Source organism: Podarcis vaucheri, assembly GCF_965113315.1.
Source record: "Podarcis vaucheri genome assembly, chromosome: 8".
NCBI classification, from domain to species: Eukaryota; Metazoa; Chordata; class Lepidosauria; order Squamata; family Lacertidae; genus Podarcis; species Podarcis vaucheri.
In genome coordinates, this window is record NC_138766.1 from 43,655,795 (window position 1) to 43,668,557 (window position 12,763).

Here is a 12,763-nt window from a genome sequence, read left to right on the forward strand (position 1 = left end):
ATATTCTCTACTGGGTCTTTGATTCGATTCCTTGAACCCTAGCCAGTGTACAACACCTGAGGAGGACCCATGGCCCAAGGAGCGCTACACGAGCAACTACAGTGGTACCTTGGTTTACGAACTGAATCCGTTCTGGAAGTCCATTCTTCAACCAAGGCACGCTTTCCCATAGAAAGTAATGCAAAATGCATTAATCTTTTAAAAACAACCCCTAAATCAGCAATTTAACATGAATTTTACTATCTAACAAGACCATTGATCCATAAAATGAAAGCAATAATCAATACTGTAAAATAAAACAGTATTGTGGATGATAAAAATGAAAACTAAAAAATTTTTTTACCTGCACTGATGATAGTCATTGTTTGGATGGGGGTTTTTTATCCATTTCCGCAGTCACACAATCAATCAATCAGTAGCTGAACTGGGATCCACACAGATTCCCCCCTCTGTGGGAAATGCTCCCTAGAGTGCACGCCTCCCGCAGCAGCATGGGGGGGGGGGAGCTGTGCACCTGCAAACCAGCTGGCTGGCGGGAACGCAGCTTCCCTCCCTCGCGGCTGCGGGAAACACCATGACAAGCCCCTTCTCCGCTGCCGGACAACGGAAGTGTGGCACTCAAAATGGAAGTGCACCCCCAAACAGTGTACGTTTGGATTCCAAAAAAAGTTTGTTAACCAGAGCACCTTCCAGTTTTGAAGTGTTCGTATTCCAAATAGTTTGTGAACAAGGCTGTTCGTAGACTGAGGTACCACTGTACAAACCACTTCCTCTCTCAAAGATCCACTGTGCGGAAATCTACACACTTGAAGCATAGGCACTAGGGGTGTGGGGTGCCCAGGCACTGGGCTCTCAGGGGCGCCAGACCAAGAGTCCAGGGCCCAAGAGTTGAGTCCGGGGAAGAGCCCGTCCATCCGTTGGAGTGCCGCGGTGGGCTCTTCTGCTGCGGGCAGCTCTGCGCTGTGAGTTTGGGGGCGACTGAGCTAGTGAGACACTGAGGCAGCCGGCCGGGCGGCCTTGGGGGGCGGATCTTTGCACCCCAGCACCACATATGCTTAAGACTTGAAGTTAAGTTGATCTGACAGAAATTGACTGCAAAACTGCAGTCACAGCACAAGGGGGAAATATGTGCTATTAACAAAAACGTAGTTTCTGGAAGATCTGAAGTGTGAGTGAGAGCTTACCTCGGAAGCTCCCCGACGTGAAGATGAGCTGTCAGAAGGCCACAAACACCCCTCCTAGCACAAGAGAGAAAACGAGAGAACACTTAGCTTCTGAACAAGGTTTCTTATTATACTTTTATGATATTAATGCTCAACATCCTAGTCAACTTCACATCATTCATGTTTTGCTCTAACATTTACATACTCTAAGAATTAGGATATATTTATTTCCTCCAACGGCAGATACAGTGATTCAGTTCCAATTAAGCCAATGGGCCTGGCCTACTAGTAAACGTAGCTTCAGAGCCTGACCCTGTGTGCATTTGCTCCGAAGCAAGTCCAACTTAGTTCCACAGAACGTAAGTGCACAACATTCCAGTCTATGTCAGTTTACACCTCCAGTTTAATTAAACTGGTCTTGTAACACAGTCCAGTGAATACACACTCTGAATAAAAGTATTCTCTCTTTTTCAGCAAGCCTGCCACTTGCCAAAGGGAACATTTAGAAGATACTTGTTTTGTCTTACCAGTTTCTAAAAGTACCATACATAAAAACTAAAAACCATCTAAAAGAAGTAGAAGGTGGCTTGTAAAACCAGTAGTTGCAGGTTTCATCTGACAACAAAGCGCATGAAAATCGCACTCAGATATGCTAGTTGACACGCAATGGGACTTTTTGATCCAGTTTCCGTGGAAACTCAACTGCATCAATGAAAATAAACTACGGTAAAGATTTTATAGCACTATATTTGTAGATTCTCTCTCATCTCTGCCCCTTCTTTATGCCTGACTCCAATATTTCTGTGGATCATTCCTTCTGTTATTATATTCCATTTTTTATTTTTTTTTACTGATCATCCCATCAGGAAAACTGAGGCACAAACTTTAAGCCAACTAAAGAGAAAGAGAGAGAGCGAGCTTCCATCTTCAGATTTGTTTCCATCAAAGCTATGAATATGAAAATGTTCTTTTAGGGTTATCCCACGTCAGAATCTTCATTTTGCATTTACAAGGCTAGGGCCCCTAGGGCCAAGAACCCTAACTGGGCAGGAAGGAGGGAGCACATAAAGGTCACTGCTAGGCTACAAACTTCACTGTTGCTAGCTAAGGTCCCAATATTGACACTCCTAACGAAGTTAACTACCCCAAGGTGAAATGTACTCTTTCTGTAAATAAACCCATTATTGAAGTGAGGTAATGGTTTGTTATCATGAAAACAAGCTCATTTAAATCCGCTCAGAAATAGAATTTTGCCAGGACTGTCTCTTTGTCCTCGATCTGGATCCAGCTCTTTGCGCTCACCAGTGGGAGCAAAGTACAATGCTAATTGCACCAAACAGGCTGTGGTCCATCTGTCCTTAAGAATGCTGTGGGTGGTTTTTTAACACACTGCTTTGATGCTAAAGATGGCATGAATAGACCAAGTCGACACAGTTTAGGATTTCTCCTTAGTATTTGAACAGTCTTATGTGAATCCCTCACCCACTTCACCATAGAAATCAACATTTAAATAGGTACTTGCTTGGCCTCCATGGCAAGAAACCAATTTTTCCCCACCCAAAAAAAACAACAAACCCCAAAGCCTGAGAGGAATCTTGCCTATCCACACTCCTGAGAAATGAGAAATGAAAGACACATACAGCACGCATAGCATTCCAATGCATTTCCCCAATGTAGAAGGCCCAGAAAAGAAGCTCAAGGACTCCTCAGCTTTCTTAATTTCTTAGCAGAGGAAAGCAGGCTCACAGCATTCCTAGTGCCTCCCATTTCCTGGATGGGAAGACCCTATCAGCTGGGTGGTGAAGTGGGGTAGATTTCCCATGGAAACTTTTCAGTTTCTTCAGTTCAATGCATGGATGCCAATTGCAAATGCAATCGCAGCTTCAAAATTAGCTTTATTTACTAAATACAAGTAGAATAAACACACAAAATTTGATCACCCTCCAGGGTGGCAGAACATTCCACAATGCGAAAATCCAAACTACTCTTAATTTCCATGGGACAATTTCCCCCCAAAAACCCAACATCACAGCAGCTGGGAAGTGATTTCTGTGCATATTCTCTTTCCCCCAGAGAAAGAGTTGTAACATGCAATTGCAGTAGTATATTAAGAAAAGGAGCAGGTGACCTGAGCAGAGGGTGGGTGGCAAGTGGGAAAGAGACACCTTAGTTCATATTTGCAAAACTACCTTAAAATGGGGTCCATCATAATTTCTTCAGGTCTCTGTTGCATTTACAGTGCCTGCTGTGATTGTGATTGCTGCTGCTGCAGTTTCCTACCACTTCTCTCTACATCTTTTATTCCCTTTTCCCTTTAGTCCTAGTCTCTGGCCAGAGATTTCTGCTTGAAAAACTGTACCCATAAAGCATCCTCTGCTAATGAAATTAAGGAAAATTCAGAAGTAAGCCTAAAGGCTAAAACAACCAAGCGCCTTCCAAAGGGCCAAAGAGAAGCAGGTGCTTCCAGGTCTAAGATGCTCAAACCGGAAAATTAATGTCACGGCAAGGCCCCAAATTAGTTGCAAATACTGTAACTGTACTCTTTCAAGACACAACAGTAATTCAAATCAACTGTCTCAAAACCTGTAATTCTTAATACGTATTGGCCTCATACAGATGCAATGAATTACATAAACCATGGCTTACTGGCCCAGGAGCCTGCAAGCTCACATTCCCTTACTTAGTTTTTAAGGCTACAATCCTGCACCCATGAACCTAGGAATAAACCTCGTTGATTCAATGGGGCTTGCTTCCAAAAAGATAAGTATGTGATTCATAGACTCATAGAATCCTATAGTTGGAAGAGATCCTGAGGATCGTCTAGTCCAACTCCCTGCAATGCAGGAAAATCCAGCTGTCCCATCCAGGGATCAAACCTGCAACCCTGGTGTTATCAGCACCATGCTCTAACCTACTAGCTATCCAGGCTGCGACTGCACTGTAATCCATAATTTGTCTATTTGAATGTCAAGGGAAACTGGTTGAAGAAACAAGGCACTCTGTGGTGAAGCAGGGCACGTGAGGAGCAGGGGGTGGTGTGCGAGTTCCCAGGCTCATAAAGCATCATTTGTTGGGCTGGGATACTTATGTCTCAACTAGGCCATTGGGAGTTTTCCAAACTGACAATTTTATGAGCAAAACATTTTGGGGAAGGACACTGTTAGGGTGTGACCCAGGGGGCTTGAATCCAAGGTCTTTTGCACCTGGCCCTGAATCTCCCGTCTCTTCTTAGCCTTTATTTTTTTGATTAAAAAAAACTTTTTTAAAATTGCATTGCTTTACAAGGCAAATTCTCCTCTGGAAGCTGACCTAAATTTGCATCTATAAATATAAATTAACATATGCAATTTGTATCAAGGGCCTGTGCACTGAGTCATGCTTTTGGGATTGGACACGATTTTACAGAGCTTATGACTGCTAGTTAAAGGAACTTGTAAGAGGAACAACAGCAGAAAGTCAAGGTGTACCACTTAGAGACCGCCTGTGCTTCCAAACACCACTTCCCTATTACATAATAAAAAAAGGAAGAGATTTTCATTCTTTCATCTCATGTTCTACTGACTGAGCTACTGAAAGGTGATTTATCAGAGGTGCTTTTTACACACTTGGATCTTGGTCTCCTTCAATTATTAACTTTTAACTCTATTTCAAAAAGAGATTCCATTTGGGGGGGAAACGAAGCACATTTAAAACCTCATTTCTGTAATGCACACACATATACCGATGGCAGGACAGAAGCTCAAAAGTGCCAAGTGTGAAATTAGTCTATCACCTTGCTTAAGAGGGAGATATTTGCAGAGCTTTATATTCTACGTGTGTCATGCCTTTGGTGTCAGGAGTAAGGTCAAAGTAGATACTCAGCCACACACCCACACCCCTGGGCTCAAGATCAGGCAAAGCAAGCAGAAGCCATGAAGACTAAGATGCAAAAGTTGTCACGTCTCTCAAAAGATAACGCAACACACGTGTTCCTCTGACTGAATAAAAAGGGTGATAATGGTGCATTGCTATAATTACATTAGAAATACAATAAGCAAAAGGATGCGTATAACAATAACTTTCCCACTGCATTCGCAGGTAATGGGGTTTTCTGTGTCATTTTTTCATTTTTTCTCTAGGTGGCAGCAAGAGGCCAGATATGTCTGATCTAAGGACGATGCTGAACATGGTCCCTGCACACAAGGTCTGCCCTTTTTACCTGGTTATAGCCTAGCTGTCCTTTGGGACAAAGAAAAGAGAACAGGGTAGACCAATATATTTCTTAATGACACCAAACACTTCTTCTAGAGCATAAGCAATGCCACAGTGCATACTACACTAGAAAGAGAAAGGCAAGTACATGCAGGATTCCATTAAAAGCCACACATGACAAATTCAAAGAGAGAGAAAATAGCCTTTAAAAAAGCAAACCAACAAATAAAATAGTAACTAATGCAAGAAATACACTTTTTTGGGGGGAGGGGGGTGCCAACCAGTAGGGAAATGTCCTGACAGTTCAAAATAAGCAGAAAAACAACTAAGTTAGGACCACTAAGTTTTACAACTTTTTGCATACTCAAATCTTCCTCGCTTCTTTTTACTGAGCAGGCACAGGACAAATATTTGCTATACAGCATAAAATAAGTAAGAAAGATGATCAGAAACGTCTATGAAACTGCCCAGGGTTACCATGACAAACCAGGCTTTCCAGACTGTGCTACATCCATAAAGAAACACTTAGCCTGTATCATGGCACACTTTAAATCCTGACAGAACTCGCCCCCCCCCCATGCAACTTTAAGCAGGTGCATTTAGATTTTTTATTTCCATTTTATTGATTACTGTATGTATGCAACTGACCAATTTGACTGCTTGATTAGATACAATAATTCAGCTTCAGAAACAAATCCTTGAAAAGATACTAAGCCATGCACAGGGTCTTCCAGTTTACAAAAGCTTTCCCTGTTAGGAAGAGATGCTGACTTGCCACAAGCAACTAGGCTTGTGGCTGAAGTTGTAGCAGCAGTAGCAAAGAATAGTACTTTTCCAACTCCCTTTGGATTTAGAGGGGGGCCCCCCATGTCACTGGAGCTTCAGAGAACGCCCTTCCTGTCCTGCTCCCAGCAGTCAAGGAAACTTCCAAAGGGAAATGTTACTGCACAATTATTGTGAAGTTCTAGTTCTGTAAAAACCTAGGAAACATTTTTATGAAACCATTTGGGGGGGAGAATATTATGGAAAGAATGTCTTTTGGCAATACACAAACAGCAAGACACCTGCTAGTTCTCTTGAATGACACAATATATGTCACTATACAATGGCTTACAGCAAGAGTATGCAGCGTGGAACAAAAGATGCATGTTTCTTCTTGCCTGTTGGGCAATCCCATCATCATCATCATTATCCCCCCCCCCTTGAAGTCTCAGGGCAGGTTACAGTTAAAACACAATTAATCACAGAAAAAGCTGAACCCTCAAAAATATACATCTCAAGTGTGAAAAGCCAAAGTAAAGAGGTGAGTCTTCAGCATTTGCTGAAGCATTTGCTGAAAGCAAATGACGGTGTCAGGCAAATCTCTGCAAGGAGGGAATTCTACAACTTTGGGGCCACCACAGAGCATGCCCTTTCCAGGGGCACCCCCCCCAATTGAGCTTGAGAGGGCATGGGAGCTACCTCTCAGGTACTAAGATCAGCAGACAAGGTTCTAATGGTCACAGCAACAGAAACTTCTGCAAGCAGGAAGCCTTTGCACATATGGCTGAATGTGCAAAGACTTCCTTCCTAAAAAAACCAGTCAGGGAGCAAGGCTAGAAACAGCACCTGAAGATACAAAGGACAGGATTCAAACAAAATGAATTTATCTCTGGGTTAGTTTTTTGCCAAGGAGATAAATATATAAGGAAGAAAAGGTACTGACCCAGTTATACCATTTCACCTATTTTGTTTTAGCAGTAGGCATTAGTTCACTGTATAGAGCATGCAGAAGATCCCAGGTATCAGAGCTTGGGGGGAAACCTCCGCCTAAGAGCTGCTGCCAGCAAAAGTAGACAATGCTAAGCTAGATGGATGAATAGTCTGACTTCATAGGAGGCATGGTTTCCATGTTCATATAGTGATTCTGTTCAAAACTGCTCAAGGGGCATGTTTGTCTCTGCCACCCCTAGACAATGGGGCATCTTGAAATTGTACAAGGAAGAGCTGCAGTTACTAGAGGCAGAACTGGAGCAGTTCAAAGTAGCAGAAGAAAAAAAAGAACAAATCTTGCATTTTTCTAAGGAATATTAAACGTAGAATCAGAAAGGGAATATTCAGAATTTGGAGGTAGGGGGAGGAGGGAAAGAAAAGGCTGCCTAGCCCTAACCGTACAACTACACTAGAGCTAACCAGAAAGACTTTTGCTAAATTCACTCAACTCTGCCAAGAAAAAAATGACTGTTTTCTTTCATATATGTCATATTTTTAAATCTTGCTCCCCCTCACCCAAGACTCTAAGGCTTCTTCTGTTAAGGGAAGCTGCAGCAGCTTTCAGGCATTATTAGTCAGCAAACATTCTAAATCCGGAATCAGGATATGCACACACATAATTACTTTCCCCACAATCAACTACCCAGTCATTATCACCAATTAAAAAGAAATAAGGCCTTCAAAATTCTTTAAATAAAATAAAAAGATTGACAATTTAATAGAATTTTAAAGGGTTGGTTTTTTTTGCTGTTGTTTTTAAACACGATTTTACGATACATCTCTGCAACTGCTTTTTCCAATTCCATCATCTTAATCAGACAACATAAAGCCTCGTCACTGGAGGCTTCCGGTTCACGGTGGTTGTTCAAGATCTAAGCAGAGAGGCAGATAATATCTAATTCGTTGGATACTTGATACCTCTCAGTCACTAAGGATGGCCACAGTTAAAACTTCCTTTTAGACTCTGAATACAACCAGTGAAAGAAATGCCAGACTGAGAGCCCAGATCACACCTGATTACTTCGACCCAACCTGATTACAGTGGTACCTCAGGTTACATACGCTTCAGGTTACAGACTCCGCTAACCCAGAAATATTACCTCGGGTTAAGAACTTTGCTTCAGGGTGAGAACAGAAATCGTGCTCCGGCGGCACGGCAGCAGCAGGAGGCCCCATTAGCTAAAGTGGTGCTTCAGGTTAAGAACAGTTTCAGGTTAAGAACACACCTCCGGAACGAATTAAGTACTTAACCTGAGGTACCACTGTACTACAACCCAAATGTCTACTACAGTGAACAGTTGCACACTTCATGCAGCAATACATTTGCTACAAAAACACTGGCGCTTCCTGGAAACACATTAAGGGTGTGGAACATACATGTGCACTATCATGCCAATAAGTGCACATTTGGATAGCCCAGTCTAACCATGACTTCTAGGCATGATTACGGGTATTTAACATTACACACTCATTCATACTTTCTTTTCCTGTAGGTGTATTCTCGTCAGTTCTTTAGCCCTCATATGACCTTGTTGATTAAGAAAAGTTGCATTTATTACAGTTGCATGTGTTTTTTTGCATAGCAATAATGCCAGGGGTAGAAAACAACCACCCAAGAAGAAATTGAAGGTTTCTCTCCCCGTCCCCCAAACATACATACATACATAGTATAGTGGCCATGGAATTTGCATTGCTGTTCTGAAGCCCAATTCACGCTGGCCAGACTTGAGTCAACAACTTCTTTCATTCAGCTGGCAGAGGTTCCCTTATTTGTAGAGAACAGGTCATACAACTCATTTGCCATGAGGCAAGGCTGCCAGTTTGGCATGCAGAAAGACAGACCTCCAAAAACCTGAGCATCCTTTAAAAAATAGCCTTAGTTTAGTAAGATTGTGGATAAGTGCCCCAGGATTGCTAAACATGACTAAGATTAAAAACAAAAAAAGTACTTGGAAATATTAACAATGGGGGAGCACCAGTCATACCTTCCTCTGCGAATGGCCTCAACCATTTGAAGAGTCATGGGTAGTGCTGGATCAGAAAGACTCAGATCCAAATCCCTAGTTAGTCATGGAGCTCCCTAAGTGGCTGTAGATTCTTTTTCTCCCTAATCTACCTTGTGAGGATATAAGGAAAAGCCCAATGAATGACCCTCGATGGCAGTGGAGATGGATGAGCTACAAAAATGTGATACAAAAAGGCAGGCCTTCACACTTCTTGAATGAAACAAAGCCAAGCACAGCCTTTAGATACATATGCAGAAGCATTTTAAAACTCTGCTAACTTTTCTGTAGTAAATCAGTAAGCACAGAATTTATTAGAGATAGGATACAGAGGCCCTTTTACCAGCTTCCCATGATTTGGTGGCCTGGATAGGTCGGCCGTGCCAGGGTGATTCATGCTCTAGTAACTCTTGGTTGGATTAATATGTGTTATATGTGGAACCACCCCAGTCAACCACCCGGAAGTTTCGGTTAGTGTAGAATTTGGCCATCAGAATTCTTACGGTTACAACCACAGCACTCATATCTTCTGAAAGTACAGTGGTACCTCTGGTTGCGAACGGGATCCGTCCTGGAGCCCTGTTTGTAACATGAGTAGAATGCAACCCATGTCTGTGCGTGCGCAGGTCGCGATCCGTCACTTCTGCGCATGCATGTAACGTCATTTTGAGCATCTGCGCAAGTGGCAAAACCTGGAAGTAACCCTTTCCGGTACTTCTGGGTCGCCGCGGGACGCAGCCTGAAAAGATTTAACCTGAAGCAAACGTAACGAGAGGTATGACTATATTACAAAGACTAGCATATTCTCTAGAGCACAATTTAAGGTGCTGGTTCTTATACTTTGGGATCCAGATATCTGAGGAAGTACCTGTTCCCATTCCAGCTTGCCCGTGTCTTAAGATCTTCTGTTGAGGTCCTTCTCCAAATAACCTTCTTTAACAGAGGAACTTTATGTAGTTACAAAGCAGAGGACACTTTTTGTGGTGGTGCCCCAACTGTGAAATGCTTTCTCAAAGGAGACATGTCTGATGCCAACATTTTTAATGCCAGATTAAGACTATTACATCCCTATTTGCCCAGGAATGTTAGATGGTCATAAATGTTATTCTTTAGACTTTTATCCTACTATCAATGTTTCTTCACATATGTTATATGTATTTGATGTATAAATGGTTCTCTCACTTTTGTATATTGCCCTGGAATGTTCTCATGCAAGGCGGTTAAGAAATATCTGAACACAATTTCCTTTTCTTTCTTTTTTTGTCTTTTTCCTGGTGACCAGTTGTTTGCCTGTAAACTCCAGGTGGCCCTGCCAAGTGAGGTGTGACTGGTGGCTACAAGAGAGAAAGACTTTTGTTGCTGGGATCCTATATGTGAATGTTCTTCCTAGATGGGCTTGCTTGGTTTCCAATAGTTTAGCAATACTGGAGGCTGCCCAGAGAATGTCATTATTGAGCAGCATATTAATATGGCAAATAAATAAAAGGTCTGCCACAAAACATATATTAAACCAATATGGGTAGCATGGAGGTTTCAACTCACCGGTTGTAAAGATTCTTCTTGCCTCCTGCTTTGGCTCTGCCGACTGATGAATGACCGTGTTGACACTTTATAATGATTCAACAAGCAGATGATCACCACTATCATAACAGTTATAACCACGATTATGATGATGATCTGAACAAACTCTAGTTCAGCTGTGGAGAAAGAAAGAGAAAAAGTGTCACTCTAGGGTAGATAAGGAATGTTAAAAAAAGAGGAGGGTGAAACTGCAAGCTGATACCCAAAATAATCTATTTGTTGATGCATGTATATTGCTCAATAAAGTTTTTACTACAGCAAAAAAACTGATCCCAACACACTATTTCAGGGTTGAAATAGCTTTGTTTTTCCTCTCTGGAAAACAAATTTCAGAATAACAAAATCTGCAAACTGGAAAGGCTAAATAATTATGCCTTTTCCCTATCTGAGGATTCCCTCTTCCCTCAATGTCTAAAAAAAAGATTCTCTTCTGATTTTCATCAGTGACACAGCACAGCAAAAAAATTCAATATAAATCATCCCCGCCACCGCCTTAGACATCATTTTTAAGCCTCAAAGTTAATTGATGAAGGAGAGCTCTAAATAAAAAAATGCAGCAACAAATCAAGTTGATATGCTTTTTTAAAAAACTTCTTGGATCATCTAGAAATACAAATCTTCTTGCACTTTCAGTATGTCATGTTGGGAAGTACACAGTGAACCGACTGCAAGGTAAGCTGATATCCTGGGTAAAAACATCCTTCAAGAAAAAGAAGTGTTTAAGTAACAACATCCTTCCTATTATTGCAATCAATTCAAGTAACTCGTCATCCAGGGGAATAGGAAGAAACCGGCACAAAATTGATAAATGATGCACTACTGTGCTGTCCTGCCATCCTGCTACATAAAGCTTTCTATAGAAGTTTCACATATAGACCAAAGACAGGTACAAGAAGGTATTCACAGTAGGGAAGGGATCCCTATCCGACTGGAGGTTTGACATGTGTCCAGAGTCTATTTTCATTAAGCTTGCAGAGAAAGAATGATAAAATCCTACAGTGGTGTAAAGTCTACCCACTTTTGGCTCTGGCCCTAAATTAACTTGTCCTGGCCAAAAACCCTTTGTAGAGAAATGGTTTTCCATTCCTACATACAGGTGGTGACCATTTTGTGCAAGGGTTCCATTCCTGGTCCTTACGCACATCGGTGGAGCAAGCAAAAACCTGTTCCACCACATTACACCTTCTTTTGGGTCCAAAAGGCCCCAAGCATCAGTGGTCATGCATCAATTGGTTGAGCACAAAATGGTCCCCATCTGTACATAACACACTGATTTCTCCAACCTTAATGATGAGCAACATAATAACTTAACAGTCCTTTAAGAATTCAGAAGTTACAAGCACAGGAAGCTCCAGAATTATAAGGACTGCTGTGCCACTGCCCACTTACCAGAATACTGAAATAAGTAATCGTTTATCTGTATCTAGTCTCCCATTAATATTACCACCATCACCACCACCACAGTAACAGTTCAATAAATGAAAAATGTAAAGGGAAGCTTAAATAACCAGAAGGATTCCTTTGAAGAAGAAGAAAACCCTGAATATGTAAAGCTTTCATTAAAGAAAAAAGGAACAAGGACTGACTTTCCTTGGCTCATACGGGATTGATTTTGTGTGTGTGTGTGTGTGTGTGTGTGTGCGCGCGCGCGCGCAGTGAAACCATGGTGATGAGAGATTAACCTAGAAAGTCACTGTAGTTTTACAAAGTCGCAATGCCCATAAAATGTCTTAAAGATTAAAGAAAACGCCCCAGGGTATTACAAATGTTTTCCTTTTGGAAGACATGATAATTGCTTTACACGCCTCAGATTCAATTAATGCATCAATTAAAATTATGGCACTTTGGGACAAACTTGTCACATCATTAATCTTGAAGGTTCACACCTTTAGCCATTCAAATTAACAGGAAAAACACATCAATGACAGAATAATGTACTTGTTTGTACGTGCAAGAATGAAAAGGTTTTCCTTCCATTCAGTTTCCTGTTTACAGCAAATACAAATCAAACTTCAAATATGCATGGCAAACTGCAGTGCTGGACTAAGACCTGGGAGACCAGGGTTCGAATCC

The 12,763-nt window shown here is 41.7% G+C and overlaps 1 protein-coding gene across 4 annotated transcripts in view; it reads right to left on the minus strand.

Moving 5' to 3' along the window:
* LDLRAD4 (low density lipoprotein receptor class A domain containing 4) overlaps positions 1-12,763 on the minus strand; it is a 263,298-nt gene that overhangs the window by 2,285 nt on the left and 248,250 nt on the right. For all 4 annotated transcript variants that reach the window (XM_082235210.1, XM_082235208.1, XM_082235211.1 and 1 more), the window contains 2 exons: positions 10,652-10,806; positions 1,185-1,238 (listed from right to left, as the gene is read on the minus strand). In XM_082235210.1, coding sequence (XP_082091336.1) covers positions 1,185-1,238; positions 10,652-10,756 — 159 coding nt within the window. In that variant the 5' untranslated portion in view covers positions 10,757-10,806. The remainder of the gene's footprint in view (positions 1-1,184; positions 1,239-10,651; positions 10,807-12,763) is intronic.